Source organism: Chlamydotis macqueenii, chromosome 22 (assembly GCF_036417535.1).
Source record: "Chlamydotis macqueenii isolate bChlMac1 chromosome 22, bChlMac1.mat, whole genome shotgun sequence".
In the NCBI taxonomy this organism is placed as follows: domain Eukaryota; kingdom Metazoa; phylum Chordata; class Aves; order Otidiformes; family Otididae; genus Chlamydotis; species Chlamydotis macqueenii.
In genome coordinates this window covers 1,120,509-1,136,805 of record NC_141577.1, presented here as the reverse complement: position 1 = coordinate 1,136,805, position 16,297 = coordinate 1,120,509, and the positions used below count along the sequence as shown (strand labels likewise).

Here is a 16,297-nt window from a genome sequence, read left to right as displayed (position 1 = left end):
TGGGTTTGGGTGTCAATGAGAGCGACTGGCCAGGAGTTTGGGTGCCCATGGGTCTGGGCGAGCATTCCTAGGGATGGCTGCCCACGGGTTCGCGTGCCCAGCAATGCTCCCCGTTCCCCGGGGCCACCGGACGGGGCGGGCCGGGCCATCCCGGAGCCGTGGCCGGGGCGGTGCCGCCGGCGGGCCCGTCCCTTCCCCTCGCCCCGCCGGGGCGGGCCGGGGCCGTGCCCGTGCCCGGGGCCGTGCCTCACCGCACCAGGCGGGCGGGGGGGGGGGGGGGGGTCGGAGTGGGGGGGCCCGGGGGCACCGGCGCAGCGATGGGGCCGGGGCGCGGGCCGGCGGCGGCCCGGGGGGCGCTGGGGGCCGTGGCCCTGCTCTGGGCGGGGGCGATGCTTTGCCAGCTGGGCAGCGGCAGCCTCCTCCGCCGCCCCCTCCCCGCCGCCGGGCTCCTGAGCGGGGCCGAGCGGCGGGCGGTGCAGCGGGAGATCCTGGCCGTGCTGGGGCTGCCCGGCCGGCCCCGGCCCCGGCCCCCGCCCCGCGCCCCCGCCGCCGCCGCGCCGCTCTTCATGCTCGACCTCTACCACGCCGTGGCCGGCGAGGAGGAGGAGGACGGGGAGGAAGATGCGGCGGCCGTGTCGCGACCGGTGCTTACCGGGCTCAGCACCCAAAGCCCCCCGCCCGGCAGCGTCGTCAGCCGCGCCGACATCGTTGTCAGCCTCGTCAACGTGGGTGAGCGGGGACCGGGGGCACCGGGGGCACCGGGGGGCACCGGCGGCGAGGGGATCTGGAGTTTGCGGGGGGACGGGGCTGTGCGGATGGGACCGGAGCGCACCGGGGATACCGGAGCCTTCGCGGTACCGGGGGGACTGGACCCTGTGGGGAGACCGGGCTGCACGGGCAGGATGCAGGCGGCTGGAACGGGACCGGGGGGACCGGGATGTGCGGGAAGTCTGGAGCTTGTGGGGAACGGGGGTGTGCGGAGGGGACTGGGGGGACCGGAGCTTCCGAGGTACCGGAGGGGCCCGAGGCTGCGGGGGGGGGACGGGGCTGCACGGGCAGGATGCAGGCGGCTGGGGCGGGACCGGGAGGACTGAGGGGACCGGAGCAGACACGGGCGCACGGGCAGGGCCGGGGGCACCGGGGGGCACCGGGGAGCAGCGCACGGCGGGAGCAAACCCCGGCCCCGGGCCAGCCCGAGGCTGCGGGGAGGGGACCGCGGCTGTGGTACCGCAGCTCCGAGCATCCCTCGGTCCCGGGGCTCTGTCCCGGTGCGTCCCGGTTCAGAAAAGCCTCCTGGGCACCGAGCTGGGCTTGATAACGGCGGGAGAGCAGCGCCGGCCCCGTCCGTGTCCAGGCGGTTGCGTGAGCAGCAGTGAAAGCAGAGCTTTTCCCAGCGGGGCCGCGAGCACTCGGGGTGTCAGGGGTCCCTCCGTGAGGGCAGGCACTGGGGTGCCCTGAACCCGGAGCAGGCGTTCGGATGCGCAGCTTTCCCCTGCCTCTGCCCGTTGCTTTAAGGGGTGTCCCTGGCCGGGCCAGGCACAAGGCTTTTGGGGGGCATCTGTGCGAAGGCTGGGGGACGGGATGGGGGCAGGGGGTGTCGGTAGGCACAGAGCAGCGTCCCGCAGACGTGGCTGGTGTCCCGGGCTCGGGGGTGACTCCGCAGGGCAAGGCTGGATTTGGCTGCTGCCCCGTTCTTACCAAAGGGCGTGCGATGGGAAGGTGCCTCACCATGGCACCGCCGCGGAGCAGCTGGAGCACCTTTCACCCCCCTGCACCCCACATGGGGTCCCCTACAGCCAGTGCTCCCCGTATCAGGAGAAATCCATGGGACCGGCACCCCTGGAGCTGGGATGGGTGAGGGAGGGCCGTGGAGGCATCGCCCAAGTCCTCTCCATCCATGTTACATCCCCTCTCCCACGTGTGGATGTAAAGACGCCAGAGAGTCCCCGTGGGACAGACCCTGCTGCTCCAGGCAGTGGTCCGGGGGTTCCCAAGGGTGCAGGCACTCAGCACCCATCCAGAGTCCTCGGGACTGTGGGCGCTCAGGGAAGCGGAGATGGGAGAAGGCGACACTGGGACACCAAATCCCAGCCCCGTCCCCAGCACCCAAGACGACATGCAAGCACCAGAAATGCTTTACAGCGGCTGGGTTTGGTGACGGCCAGGGTGGGATGGTCAGGGGAGGCGTGGGTGCCGGCGGGGGGGTGCTGGCGCCGCTCCCCTGTCCCCGTGCTCCCGGGAGAGTTGGGGAACACGGTTCCAGGCTTCAATTTGAATGGCTTTGATTTCTGCAGCTCCGTCAGCCCCTTCATGTTAATTAAAGAAAGTTCTGTGGGAGAAGGCTAGCTGTCATTTGCATGCGTAATTTGCTGCGCAATTACCCTGATGGGACACGCAAATGGGGGAAGGCGGTGCCCCGTGGGGCACTGGGGCCTTTTCGCTCCCAGCTCGCCCGCCGAGCCCCGTGTGAGCCGGGCCGGAGCGCGGCTCCCAGCGGCACACCTCTTTCCTGGGAAGGGGAAATGGCAAAGCTCCCTGGTGCACAAATGCGTCCGGGTTTGGGCAAGCAGGGCACCCTGTCTGCCCGCTGGGGCGAGGGACAGCAAGGGCCCTCGGGCCACCGGGCACCTTTGGTTTGGTGAGGATGGTGTCGCCCACGGCTGCGTGTCGGCGTGACGCTAAAGCATGCGCACGAGCCTGACCCCAGCTATTCCCAGGCGCTGGCTGAAGGAGGCCACTGGGCTGTGTTTTTCAGCCTGGGGTAGGGATGGGCTTTGAGATTTCTTCTCAGCCACAGGTCATGGTTAGGCGCAGGGTGTAACCACGGAGCAGGGAGGTTTGTAGCGGGAAGGCAAGGATGCCTGCAGCGTGCCTGAGCCCCTGCCCATGGGCACTGCAGGGCACCCGAGTCCCGCGGCTGCCGGTGTCCATCGCAGGAGGATGGAGCAAGTGAGAAGTGGGGGCCTGGCAGCGGCTCGGCTGCGTTTTGCGACGATCCCGATAATTCTTGAATGTCTCTCCGCTTCGGAAAACCTCCAGAGCTTAGTCTTTCCTGCTTGCAAGTGAAGGATAGCATCTTCCTTCCATCTTCTTTAAACCTATTTTAGGATTCGGCACACTTGATGTGGTTGAATATCCTGGCATTTCCTTTTAATTTAGTGTCCGAAATGATCGCGGGGACCATCGGGAGCAGGCAGGCCCAGTAATTACCACTGATGGGCAGTTTATAGAAACAGAGAAAGTTTACAATGAGGAAGTGCAGCTAAAAATAACCCGGGGAGCGGGACGAATGGTGGGCGGCCCCGTCGCAGGGCAGGGATGGGGAGCACTGGGGCTGGGAGATGCGGGGCTCAGCCCGGAGCTGGGCATCCCCTGCCAGGGGTTCCGTGGCCCCACAGCCGTTTCTAGACATATATAATATTTTTTACATTTATTTTTGGGGCATGGTGGGAGCACATGGCGTCGCCGTGGCGTTCGGCTTTGGGGAACGATGCAGCAGCTGTCGGGGGCGAGCCGGCGAATGCCAAAGGAGGGGGCAAGGAGAGCGATGAGCGCGGGTTGGGTTTTTTTAGCGTGCCTCATCCGCAATCCGGATAATCCACCCACAGATAATTGAGGGTTGGCGGCGCGGCTGAGTCAACCCGCCTCGAATCAATCGCAGGTTCCCAGGCGCGACGGGCTCCCGGCCTGGGCCCATCGCCCGCGCCCCCCCGGTGCCAACAGCATTCCAGCACCCACTCTTCTCCTGGGCGAGGGGCGCTGGGTGCTTTCGGGGTGCGACGTGCGCTCCCTCACCACAGGGTCGTCATCCTGCAGCCTTTTGTAATTTTGCTGGAAACACGCGGAGATGTGAAACCTCCTCCGGCCTGCCCATCGCCAACCCGGGCTGCCGTCTGCCGCCCCAGCCCCGCGTCGGCACGGGAGAGGACGCTGCGCCCTCGGCCCTGCCCTTCCCGGGGTTCCCTCTTCTGCTACAAAATGGGGGAGAAACAGGGATTCCTCCCAGTCTCTCGTCCCAGCTCATTCGGTTCATCAAGGCGCACAGCTCATTGCCATCACCTTTTGCGGTTCTTGCCCACCACGTGCGGATGCAGAGCTTTGGTACAAACCGCGTCGTCAGGAAAAGTTTCCACCCTTTTCTGGGGCTGGACGTCCCAGGGGCTCGTCCTGTGTCCTTGGCTCTGCCGCAGAGCCCCCCTGCCCCTCCCCGGGCCCACCCGAGCGGTGCCGCAGCATCGCTGTGCCGGGGACGCTCGGCCCGTGGCAATGGCGGCGATTCCCAAGCCGGTGATTCCCGAGCCGGTGATTCCTGACCGGTGCTCGGGCCGGTTGGGCCGCGCCGGAGCAGGGGGCTGAGCCATGGAACACCTGAGGGACGCCGCTCTGTACCCGGGTGTCCCCCAGACTGACAACACACCTCCCGCTGGGGGTTATCAGTGAAAAACAAAAAGAAAAGAAAAGAAAAAAAAAAAAAAAAAAAGAAAAAAAAAAAAAGAAAAAAAAAAAAAGAAAGAAAGAAAAAAAAGAAAAAAAAAGAAAAAGAAAAGAGAAAAAAAGAAAAAGAAAACAGGTGATGATTCCTCCGGTGTTTTGGGGAGATCTAAGGATTTTGCAAGAGCCGCGAGGTTTCAGCAGCTGATTTGAGGGTTAAACCAACGGAAATGCAGAGGAGGGCTGGGAAGCCCCCGGGTCAGGGGCCGGCGTCCCCCACTGCGGGGGGGGGGGCGTGGGCCGGATCGGGCCCCCCCAGCACCCTCCCTCCCGCCGCTGGCCGGGCAGCGTCCCGCCGGAGCAGGAAGCCTTCTCCGCATCCGCCCCTGCCCAGCCCCAGGCTTTTTTTGTAACCTAACTTGTGGTGAGCCCGGTAGCTGGAGAGAATGTGGGGTTTTAAAAAAAAAGAGAAAAAAAAAAAATATATATATATAATTACGATCTCGGCGTTCGGTTTGGAGCGATGCTCCGCGCTGGTCCCCTGTACAAACGGGGACAGCAGCTTTACGCTGTACGAAATTTGCAGAGTTTTTCCTCTGGAATCAGTTAAAAATTGCAATTTAAAAGTGCACTTCTATTTATTTAATTATTTGTTTTATTTTTCACAGTAAGCGCTGGATCAGATTTGTTACCCTGCTTTGTGCCCGGAGCAGGAGGAGCTTTAATCACTTTAATTACGTTCAGTCACGGCAGCCGGGAATATTTTTAAAGAGCAATTTGAAGAAAATAATTACATATTAGAGAAACTGTAGGGCTGCCTCACCAAACAGAAAGACGGCGGGTTTTTCTGTATGGACTTAACAAAAAATAAAAAGAAAAATCACCAGATTTTTCCTTTCCCAGCCTGCGCTGGAGCTTTCCGTAGTCGGTCTCCGTAGGCTGCAAATCTGCGCGTCTCAGCCCCGCCGCCCCCAGCTGGCGTTTTTCGGGTGGGTTTCTCACCCTTTGGTGGGTTTACAGCAAAATAAAGTCGTGAGGTTGTGCAACACAGAAGGGGTTTGCATCAAGATTGAAACTCTCGGGAGAGGAGAGACAGGAATTTGCAGCGGCAGCCGAGAGGTCAGCGGGTCCCGGAGCCAGCGGGGTTTGTTCCCAAATCGGGGTGGCCAGGAGTGCGGCAAGGGCCCCTGCAGCCTGGCACAGCCCCCCTGACCCCTCTGCTCCGCAGTGGAGCAGGACCGGGACATCTTCTCCCCGAAGCCGTACTGGAAGGAGTTCCGCTTCGACCTGACCCAGGTGCCCACGGGTGAGGCGGTGACGGCCGCCGAGTTTCGCATCTACAAGGCGCGGGGTGTCAGCCGCCATGCCAACAACACGCTCCATGTCAGCGTCTACGAGATTGCCGCCGAGCACGCCAACAGGTGACGGGATGGGGCCGGAGGTGTGGATGGGGACGGGGACGGGGATGGAGATAAGGATGGGGATGAGGATGCGGATGGAGATGAAGGTGGGGATGAAGATTGGATGGGGCCCCCGGTGAGCACCAGCCCTGGCACCTTCCCTTCCCACCGCCGAGGGAAGCAGCACTGCCGCGGCCGGCTGTTCCCACGCTTTCCCACCGGTCAGTGCCATACCCCGGCCTTTCGGCCAGGGCCGGGCGGATGCTTTTCCCAGGGCAGCTGCCGGGGTGCCACCGTCACGTCCAGCACAGCCACAGGCACCAGGAGCCCTGACCCTGCTGCGCCGGGACCCGTACGGACACAGGCACCGCGGCGTTCCATGGATGACGGCGGTGCTGGTGCCCTGTGGGTGCTGTTACTCACCTGCTTGGGTTTTTTCCCCGTTTCCACAGAGAGTCTGACCTGTTCCTGCTGGATGTCCAGGACCTGCGTGCTGGGACCGAGGGCTGGCTGGTGTTCGACGTCACGGCCGCCAGCAACCACTGGTCAGTGGATCGGAAATACAACCTCGGGCTGCGGCTCTGCGTGGAGACAGATGACGGTAAGCTTGCTTAACCTACCTGCAGCTTTTGGGGCCAAATCCCCAGGAACTGGAGTCCTCTTTCCCATCTTGGTGCCATGGTGGGCGGTGGGGGCGGTTCATGCTGCTGCAGTTTTTAATTTCCAGCTGCGATGGGAAGGCAGCGCTGGGTTTGCAGGCAAGCCCTGATGGTGAAGCCTCCTGGAGGCGTTAACGCTAATGGGGTTCCTGGTGTGGGCTGTAATAACCCCATTAGCCCTTAATGAACTCCTTACCTGGAGGGACCCCGATGTGTGAGCTGGAGGATTCATCCTCTTCTCACCGCGGCATCAAATCTGCTCCAAAGGTGCCTTTGCAGGTGCGCGGGCACGCACAGAGCATCCCTGCTCCCACGGGTGGGGAAATCACAGCCGCCGATGCCCATCCATCCCCTTCCCTCCCAGGGCACCCAGCGTTCCACCCCAGTGTCGAAGGGGAAAATCCGTTTCTTGGGTCTCCCTTGGTTTTTCTCCTGGAATCACTGGCCGTTGGGTGGTGGTGGCCGTGCAGGGTGAGACCGTTCCGCCTCTGTGAGCAGCCCAGGGAAAGCGGAGCAGGTGTCCGGCAAAATTCCTTCTGTATTTTTTTCTCTGTGCTTTGACCGAATGAGTTCATTCTGAGACCAAAGGGGCGCGTGGTCCCATCCCTGCAGGGCACAGCGTCGACCCGGGCTCGGCGGGGCTGCTGGGGCGACGCGGACCCCGCTCCAAGCAGCCCTTCATGGTGATGTTTTTCCGGGCGAGTCCCAGCCCCGTGCGCGTTACGCGGGCGGCCAGGCCCTCGAGGAGGCGGCAGCCCAAGAAGACGAACGACCTCCCGCATCCAAACAAGCTGCCGGGAATTTTTGGTAAGAACCCACGGGGCAAGGAGCGATCCCTACGGAAAACACAGGGCTCTGCCGCTGCCACCATCAAGGGACTTTTTGTGGGTGCCTTGTCTTGGGAGGAATCCTGATTTTGGCCCTGAAGCACATCCCTGGGGAGCAGAGCTACATCCTTGGTTTTGAGGATGTCCTGGGAGGGCATCGCCCCGGGAGGGTGTCACGGCCCCGGGAGGGTGTCACGGCGGTGGGAAGCCGCTCTGGCAGGACAGGAGCGGGAAGCCCCAGCTTTCCCAAACTCATTTACCTTGGGAAGCCCTCAAAGTCAGCTCCGCCACGAGCAGAGCTGGGATTTAGCCCTTCCCAGGCTGGTTCTCCTCATCCCGATGTTGGAGCAATAAATTTCAGGCTGCTCAGAAGCTCCTTCTTCCTTCGTGCAGCCACCGAGCCCCTTTTTGCCTCTCCTGGACTAACCCCGACTGTAGGGGCTGCCCGGTCCCACCCTGCAGCGGGGGGGTCGGGCTGCTGGCACCACGGGGCTGATGCTGCCTGTCCCCTTCTCCCGCAGACGACGTCCACGCTGCGGATGGGCGGCAGGTTTGCCGGCGCCACGAGCTCTACGTCAGCTTTCAGGACCTCGGCTGGCTGGTACTTGTCTACTGGGAGAAGTAAATGCCAAAAAAAAAACCCCCATCGTGCCACCCCAGCCTGGCTTCTCCCGCCCGTGAAGCAGCCCGCAGCCGTGCGCGCCGCGCGGGGCAGCCGGGAGCTGCCGCAGCCCCATCCCGGGAGCGGGAAGGCAAACATGAACTGCCGCAACCCCAAACCCCATCCCTGACCCGAACAACTGATGGCTCAGGCTGAAAAATCAAAACAAACCCCTGCTGCTGGCACGGCTGCCCGGGGAGGAGCTGGCTGGGTTGTTTTTGCAGGTGGGGGATAGATGAAGGGGTGTAGAGAGGGTGAAGCCCATGGCATAACCGGCGTAAGTGTTTAATTAATTTATTTTTTTTTTTTTAGGACTGGGTGATCGCCCCGCAGGGGTACTCAGCCTACTACTGTGAGGGGGAGTGCGCCTTCCCCCTGGACTCCTGCATGAATGCCACCAACCACGCCATCCTGCAGTCCCTGGTCAGTGCCACCCCCAACAGCGATCCGGGGGGACGCTGGGGGCCTGTCAGAGCCCAGCGAGTCCCGCCGGAGAGCTGGATTCGGGGCGGGCATGCCTGGCTTTGAGGGTGTTTCGGTCAGAGGGTGCAGTTCAGCTCCAGCTCTCCGTAAAGCGTCGGTGGGGAAGGGCACATCGGATGGTTGCTCCTGTCAGCTGGTGGGGAAGGGCATCGCGTCACCCCTGCACCCTCCTCCTCACCAGCCACGCGAAAGGGTTTGGTCCCAGGGCCCACGAAGCGCCGCTGCGGATCAGCGCCCAAACGTTGGGCTCAGCATATTCCATGCAGGAAGGCCTTAGTGCCCCGTTTTTTCCCAAACCCACCCCACGTCCCAGCCAGTGCTTTAATTTCTGGAATTTCCTGCCCTGTGAGTGTTTGATTTCCCAACGGCAGAGCCACACCGGCTCCGGTGTTCACGGTTAATTACAGGGAGCGCCCAGTCCTCGGCCGAGCCTTTGAAGGTGTCGCCTGCCAGGGTTTAATTTTTGCACTAACGAAGCCGCCAGAGGCCCCATCCGGGGCTGGGCACGATCCTGGCAGTAGCGTGGAGGGGTCTCCTTCCCTCCCACCACCCCTGAACCCAACACTCTTCCCGAAATGGAGCCCTTTGGGCAGGATGTGAATCACCTGGCGCCGGATCCGGCTCTTCTGGGAAGCATCGGGGTAAACGCGGGCGGGGAGCCGTGCCAGCCCCGGCCGGTGCTGCAAATAGCAGGGTTTGACAGCAAAAACACCGGACTTCCGAACTGGGAGAGCTGGGCTGCCCCTGCCATAAATTAATCGCACATGTCGGGTACAGCCAGTGAGTGCCGCGTGCGCCCGGCAGCCCGCGAGCCTCCCAGCCTACACCGCGCAGCAGATCAGCAGGATAACGCGTGTCCCGAGCAGGGACGAGCAAGCCGAAGGACAGCGGTGTTCAGAGAGGTGTTGCGTACTCAGGGTTTTAGTGCAATGTGTTAAATCTGGGGCGGCGCTGGGCCCCGAAGGAGAATCTCTATTGCAGCAGCAGCCAGCAGCCCCCCGCCCATGCTGGGGTGAGACCCGCGCTGCCCCGATTTGTTTTTTTTTTTTTTTAGCTCTTTAACTCTTTATAGTGAGCAAAGGGCGCAGAAATCCCAAATTAATGAAGGGGCTGCCTAGCTCACAGCGTGCCACGAGCCCTGATCCAATATAAACCGCAGCAAGGACTGCCCAGAGTTTAAAATAAATATTTTTGCAAAAAATCTGGAAATAATCTCCCCATTCACCTCTGCTTTCTGCAGTCAAGAGCTGGGTTGATGCTTTTTGTTCCACCCAGAGCCGGCTGGCCGGTCCTCACGGGCTCCGTCCATCCCGCAGGTCCACCTGATGAAGCCCGAGGCCGTGCCCAAGGCGTGCTGCGCCCCCACGAAGCTCAGTGCCACCTCCGTCCTCTACTACGACAGCAACAACAACGTCATCCTCAAGAAGCACCGCAACATGGTGGTGAAATCCTGCGGCTGCCACTGATGCCCGGGTCCCAGCCCATCTGCGCCGGAGCAACGCGACACCGGGGTTGTGCTGCGCGGGGGGAAAGGGAGCACAGCAAAGTCCATTAATAATAATAATAATAAATAATTCTTTAAAATCCCTCCCACCCCTTCCTAGAAGTGGATGTAAATAATAGAAAACTTTTATTCTCTTACTCTACTGAATGCGACACATCCGTACACACACGTAGGTATTTCCTATATACGTAGGAAAGGGGGTTTGCGGCTGGTTACGTGGCCGTTTCGCTCACAGCTGATGTGTTTTCCCCCCGCGCTGCTGGCTCACCGGCTGCCGCAGTCAGCAGTGCTTGCAAAGGCGGTTTGGGCTGAAGGGTAACAAGAAGGGAAGCGGCCCGCGAGGCGCTCTGGGACTGAGCAGTTTCCAGCCGTGTGTCTCTCCCACCTCTAACCAGCGCTTCTGATGCCCTTAATGAAAACACCATCAGCCAGTTCAGTAGCTGGCTGACTAACCTGCTCCTGTTTACTTAAAGTGCACAAAATTCAGCCAGTTGGAAAAAAAAAAAAATTCATATTGAGCTACAACTCCATTATAAAATAAACGCCTAGTTTGGAAAGTAAACACCTCCCTTCTCTGGGTTTGTTCTTTAGTAAATGTCACAGCACAGCAGCGCTCTGTTGGGCTGATGGGATTTCACACCGAAAAAAGCTAAAATTGTACCTATTCGCTTGAAAATCAGCCCCACCAAAGCGTTGCGATGTGAGGTTCGGGTCAGGCTGTGCCTCCCCGGCCGACGGAGCGGCTGCAGTCACCCGTGGATCCTTCCCGTGGGCTCACGGCGGGGCTGCGGCCACACCAGCCCCGGCCCCGGGGAAGCTTCCCTGTGCTGTTTGCTCAATTAAGTTATTTATTTGCTATGATTTTAAAAGGAAAGGGCCTGGCCTGTTTCTCAGCTTGGGCTCCCAGGGAACCTTGCGTCACTGAACAAATAAAGAACCTGGCTTAGCCAAATGGAAAGGGAAAAAAAAAAGAAAAAAAGGAAAAAAAAAAAAAAAGAAAAAGAAAACCCACTGAACCCACCAAAACCTGTGAGGACAGCGAGTGCTAAAATAAGAAAGATCCACTCCCTGACGATGCCCGGCTTCCAAAGAACAGGTCTCGCCTCTTCAGAAAGGTTTCATCTGCTGACTAATTCCACGTGAAATCCAGCGCAGGGTGTAATCGTGGCTCCGTGCAACGTGGTGCCTTCTGCAGAGAGAAAGCCCTGGGCTTCCGTCGGCTGCCCCGTCGAGCGAGGGCTTTCCCTGGTTCAAGCTTTGCTGAAGATTCCTGCGAGGTCTGCCTGCAAAAGCTTGAGGTTTAAACAAAAAGAAGGGAGCGAGGAAGGGCAGTGCTGGGCTGGTTCGTCCGTTGGTCAGGTGTCGGGTTCTAGTGCCCGTATCGCACCCTGTCCCGGTTGTGGGGCAATGCACGACCCCCTGTCAGCGTGGAAAACCAGCAAGTGAATAAAAGCAACCCAGTGTTTATCGGGGAAAAGCAACATCCCCGATCTGTGAGCGGCTGGGCTGGTGAAACCGAAAACCCCCAATTGCACAAGCACCCCCTAAACCCCAGCCCCACACACCCGACCTCGTCCCCGCCCTGGCAGCCCCATCCCTCCTGCCACCGCCTGCGCAGACTCAACAACGCGCATCCCTTCCTCCTCGCAAACCCGCGTTCCCAGAAGTACCCAGTGCCGAAATTTCATAGGAAACCCCAAACCAACCACGTCCCAGTGATGCGGTTACACCTCCGCGGCGCAGACCAGAGTCACCCCCATGGGAACTATAAATGTACCCGGCCATCCTGCTCTGCAAACCAGAGTTTGGAAACTGAACCTCTTCTACAGCAGAAAGGTTTCTGGGTTTTTTTTTCTATTACTCAAAGGGCTTCTTAATTTCCTGGTGCTTCTTGTCCAGACCTTGTTCTCCCAGTTACACATCCCAGTAAACGCCCTCCCTCTCGGACGGAGATGGAGTTGGACCAGGCTGGCTCCCCAGCAGGACGGCCGCCAGCCAGGGACCTGCTTCCCTCTGCTGACGGGAAGGGACACTACAGAGCCAGGGACACGCCAGAAACACCTCCCCGAGATCCCGCTGTGGAAAACGCGTGAGATTCGGCTCTGCTCTTCTTGCCCCAGCATGGTTAGCTTCCCCTGGAGCCAGGATTTAGGCACTGGATTTGAGAAGACGCGAGCAAATGCACAAAAAAAACCCTAAAAAAGCCAAGAAAAACCCCACCACCATTTTTGCTTAAAAGCAAAGACCATCCTCACCCAGTGAGACTTCAACAGCCAGGAGTAGGTCCTCAATATTTTCAAAACTAGGTTTTATTTTTACCAAATATAAAGCCTTTCCCAAACTCAGCAGCAGAACCAGCCCTGCCCACTCGGCACAGCACAGCTCGGCGCAGGCGGAGAAGCAGTTTGACCTCGGGGGGGTTGGACCCCCGCAGCGCTGCCTACGGCCGCGTTCACACCACGCGTTGCAGGGGAACTTCGGCAGAAGCCATGGGAGCGGGCACTGCCGGTGGGTCGCGAGGCTGCCCCACCCCAGCCGGCTCCCCGGCCCCTCCTGACCAGGCTCAGCCCATCCGGCTCCCTCCAGAGCCGAGCTCACGGGCACTCCCCGCAGTCCGAGATAATCACCTTCTGCTTCGGCTTCCCGTCTTTGGTGCCCTGAGCCTTGGCGAAAAGAGCAGCAAGAATTAAAAGCACAAAATCAAAGGGCAGGAAGGAGGTGGGCTCTGCCCCGACCGCCCCACTGCCACTGCTGACCTCAATCTCTCGCACCACATCCATGCCGTCCGTCACCTCCCCGAACACCACGTGCTTCCCATCCAGCCAGTCTGTTTTATCGCAGGTGATGAAGAACTGGGAGCCGTTGGTGTTTGGACCGGAGTTTGCCATCGACAACAGCCCTGTGATCAGAAAGTGGTACGTTATGGCTGGGGAGGGAGTGACGAGCTCCAGCACGTGAGCTGCTACTCCGACCCAAACCATTCCCATGCCCTGCAATGCTGACGGTTCTAGGAATCTCTGAATATTAAACTCCGTAGGAACGGGTAGAAACCAATTACGCTGAGAGAGAAGCACTGGCAAGTGTGAAAGATCGAAATGGGTAGAGACTGCATCTCTATTTTTGGTTACACTAATGGAAAAGCTGTTTGTATGGAGATAAACTTGCTTGCTTTTTGCTGCTTTTCATAATCATACTGTGACTTTCCTCCTTTAAAAGCAAACAGGAAAGCAGCTTTGAAATGCTTTCTCCATTATGTCATACTGGAAATTAGCAGCGCGAGGACAGAGAGAGAACAACGCATTTCTGCTTGCTGCGTGCCAGCGACACGAGACGGCCTGACTGCAGGAGATCACACCATGGCAGAAGCGTTTGGCCAACACAGATTATAACTCACGGTCTAGGTCAAAACAGCCCAAGCGTGGCCCTAGATGATGCTAACCCATTCTGCGCTCTAGCCCCTGCCCAGGAAGTTGGTTCTACCTGGCCCCGTGTGTTTGAGAATGAAGTTTTCATCATCAAACTTCTTCCCGTAGATGGATTTGCCTCCGGTGCCGTTGTGGTTGGTGAAGTCACCAGCCTGGCACATGAACTGGGGGATGATGCGGTGGAAGCTGCTCCCTTTGAAGCCGAAGCCTTTCTCGTGGGTGCAGAGGCAGCGGAAATTCTCTGTTCAGGGGCAAGGGGGAGAGTAGTGAGAGCTGCGTCGCAGCTGGAAGCCACCGCGCTGGGGAGGCTGACGCTCTCCTCACCTACGGTCATGGGCACCACATCGGAGCGCAGGAGGATCTGCAGCCGCCCCGCAGGTTTGTTTCCGATCTTGATGTCCATGTAAACCTGAGGGTTGACCCGGGATTTCTTGGCGGGAGGCTCGCCCTGGGCAGGAAAAGAAAAAAAAGCAAGTTGAGATTAAATTCCTCTGCTCTGCCTCCAGAGATGGCTGGCCCCACACAGCTCCAGCTGTTTTTCCTACCTCCTGCACCTCTGGTTTGGGGGCCTCTGTTCCTGCCTCCTCTGTGTTCTCCTCCAGGGTCTTCCCCGAAAACCTCTTCAGCCAGTCATCGTCGGACCAGACTGCGATGGCAAAAGGAAGGGTCAGAGCACAGGGACTGAACCCAAGGGCCACACGTGCAGCTGCACGGGTCAAGGTGCAGCACGGCGCTGGCAACAGCATCGAACCCGAGACACTGGAGCACTTGGTTGGCAGCAGCCTACCCCAAAAGACGCAGGGTGCAGGGAAATAAGGGACAAAGCCATCCCTTCTTCCTCCCCGAGGTGCCACGCATCACTACACAGGGCAAGCTCACGGCCGGCTCCCTGCAGCTACCCTCAGGCAGGGCGATTCCTCGGCACAGCCTTGGCCCCAGCTGCTCTTACAGATGTGGCCAGACGTGTGGGTAATTGTGCCTGGCGTGTGTGTATGCATGCTGTGCCCTCTGTCAGAGGGGATGAAGGCAATCAGAGGCGCAGTCAAGAGCATTTCCATCCAAGAAATTAGTGAATATTTTTGGTTATTAAGTTATTTGGTTATTAAGATGGTCGAGATCCCCAAACGGGAGGCAGAACAGAGGTCTCTGCCTCAGGGTCTGGGAAAGCAGAAAGGCGGATGCACGAAGCTCCGAACATCCACGGGGATGCTCTCCCATCCTGGGCACCAACTCACCAGGCCTGGACGATCCTTCCTTAATTCGCATAGGTTTGGCCAAGTTCACGCGGATTGTCCGGCCGAAGAGCTCAGACTCATTCTGCAGAGGGAAAAAGCAGAACAAAGCCCGCCAAAAGGTAAAAAAAAAAATCACCATGCCCCCCAAATCCCTGCAGAGGCCAGAGGAAAGCAGAGCTTGCTCTCTGTGGCCCATGCCACACGGGGCCTCGCTCTGTGCCACTGGGAAGACGGCGAAGCTGCGCATCTCCACGGGTGAGCGGGAATGGGGCCCGTACCATGTTGTCAATAGCTGCGGCAGCATCCTGCCAAAAAAGAGAAAGGAAATCATTATTGTTGTTTCTTCTCTCTCTACCTTTAAAAACATAGCTCAGCATACGTGTCCCCCAGCATTTTGTTAAAAAAAAAAAAAAGATTGTCAAATGATTGCTTTCCTAAACCCCAGGGCTGTAAAAACTGACGGACCCAGCAAGAGCTGTATCCAAACCAGTACCTGGGGTTTGTCTTCCCACAACCAATCCAGTAAACCCAGTTTATGTACGGTGCTTTATTGCTTACACCAATATTTGAGAGAGGAGGAGAGATCTCGTGTGTGACGGCCAGGACAGATTATAAAACGGTAAACACACAACAGCCCGTGCAGCCCACAAAGCCAAGAAAGCCACCCGCTGCTGCCGAGCTCCGGGGACAGCAGGGACGCAGTCTGGGCTGGCAGCGGCCCTGCTTCAGCCCAGGAGAAAACGGGAAAAGCGGGAACCGGGAAAGGCAGAACATCCGAGGCTGTGGCAGGTAACCCCCGCCAGCTGCCATCAACTGCTGTCCCCAAAGGGAAGGGGATCCAGCCCAAAAACCCCAGGGGAGGAAGAGGAGGGCCCAAGTTTTTGCCCCTTTCTCACCTCTGCCAGCTCAAATTCAACGAAGGCAAATCCCCGGTGCTTTTCTGGAGAAACAGGGAGGAGGAAGCGGTCACGGGCAGCAAAGACACCGGTCCCCCCGTTCCCAGGGAACACCGCCCGGGAGAGCTCGCTCCGACGGGAGGCCGCGACCCCCGGGCCAGCCCACCCCGGGCCACGCACCCGTCTCGTAGTCCAGCGGGATCTGGATGTCGGTGATGTCCCCGAAGGGGATGAAGGCGGCGTGCAGCACTTTCTCGTCCACCTCCTCCGCCAGCCCGCCTGCGGGGCGGACAGCGGTCAGGGCCCGCGGGCCTCGGCCCCGCGCGGGGCGCGCCCCGGCCCCGGCACTCACCCACGTACAGCACCCGCTTGGTGGCCGCCATCTTCCCTGCCGGCCCGCCCCGGAACCGCCCGGCCGCTCCGCCCGCCCTTCCGCCCAGGGCGGGCCGGGGGGGACCGGGGCTGCGCTGGGAACGGGCGCTGGGGCACCGCACGGAGAAGGCAGCCCGCCGCCGTGGTTCCAAGGGGGAGTCTTGCTTATTTTACTGGGAAATCGGGCAGACAGAGGCAAAGCGGCACGAGCCCTGGGACACGCCATCCACCAGCTCCCAGTGTTTTCCAAACAAATTAAGCCTCAGCTCCACCCTGGAGGCGGTGTGCTCACCTCCGGGCCGAAGCTGGGGTAGCTACCCGCCTTCCTGCTGCAGGAGCGGGGTCCAGCTGCTCGCTTTTCCAGAATTCCTGCATGCTCGAGTAACTTATCCCAAAGGATCACC

General features: G+C 59.7%; 2 protein-coding genes and 1 long non-coding RNA gene across 3 annotated transcripts; 1 reads left to right on the top strand and 2 right to left on the bottom strand.

Moving 5' to 3' along the window:
• Positions 1-317: 317 nt before the first annotated feature.
• Positions 318-10,054, top strand: LOC104476664 (bone morphogenetic protein 8B-like). The gene is made up of 7 exons (XM_086765242.1): positions 318-729; positions 5,660-5,852; positions 6,284-6,432; positions 7,103-7,297; positions 7,839-7,918; positions 8,291-8,401; positions 9,778-10,054. The coding sequence occupies exons 1-7, from the start codon at positions 318-320 to the stop codon at positions 9,925-9,927; spliced, it is 1,290 nt and encodes a 429-aa protein (XP_086621368.1). The 3' UTR covers positions 9,928-10,054.
• LOC147598042 (uncharacterized) lies at positions 9,074-10,521 on the bottom strand. Its single transcript, XR_015260934.1, has 3 exons — positions 10,234-10,521; positions 9,687-9,978; positions 9,074-9,205 (listed from the first exon to the last, which is right to left on the bottom strand). It is a non-coding gene; the product is annotated as an uncharacterized LOC147598042 (long non-coding RNA).
• Positions 10,522-12,256: 1,735 nt separating this feature from the next.
• PPIE (peptidylprolyl isomerase E) lies at positions 12,257-15,904 on the bottom strand. Its single transcript, XM_086764836.1, has 10 exons — positions 15,874-15,904; positions 15,702-15,800; positions 15,522-15,565; positions 14,904-14,930; positions 14,626-14,707; positions 13,936-14,036; positions 13,715-13,838; positions 13,446-13,631; positions 12,722-12,864; positions 12,257-12,628 (listed from the first exon to the last, which is right to left on the bottom strand). The coding sequence occupies exons 1-10, from the start codon at positions 15,902-15,904 to the stop codon at positions 12,560-12,562; spliced, it is 906 nt and encodes a 301-aa protein (XP_086620962.1). The 3' UTR covers positions 12,257-12,559.
• Between the last annotated feature and the right edge of the window lie 393 nt (positions 15,905-16,297).

Coding starts and splice junctions, on each gene's coding strand:
- LOC104476664 (XM_086765242.1), top strand. CDS start 318: ATGGGGCCGGGGCGCGGGCCGGCGGCGGCCCGGGGGGCGCTGGGGGCC. Junction 7,298..7,838: donor CAAGCTGCCGGGAATTTTTG/GTAAGAACCCAC, acceptor CTTCTCCCGCAG/ACGACGTCCACGCTGCGGAT. Junction 8,402..9,777: donor ACGCCATCCTGCAGTCCCTG/GTCAGTGCCACC, acceptor TCCATCCCGCAG/GTCCACCTGATGAAGCCCGA.
- PPIE (XM_086764836.1), bottom strand. CDS start 15,904: ATGGCGGCCACCAAGCGGGTGCTGTACGTGG. Junction 14,931..15,521: donor TTGAATTTGAGCTGGCAGAG/GTGAGAAAGGGG, acceptor CTTTTTTGGCAG/GATGCTGCCGCAGCTATTGA. Junction 14,037..14,625: donor GGAAGGATCGTCCAGGCCTG/GTGAGTTGGTGC, acceptor TTGCCATCGCAG/TCTGGTCCGACGATGACTGG.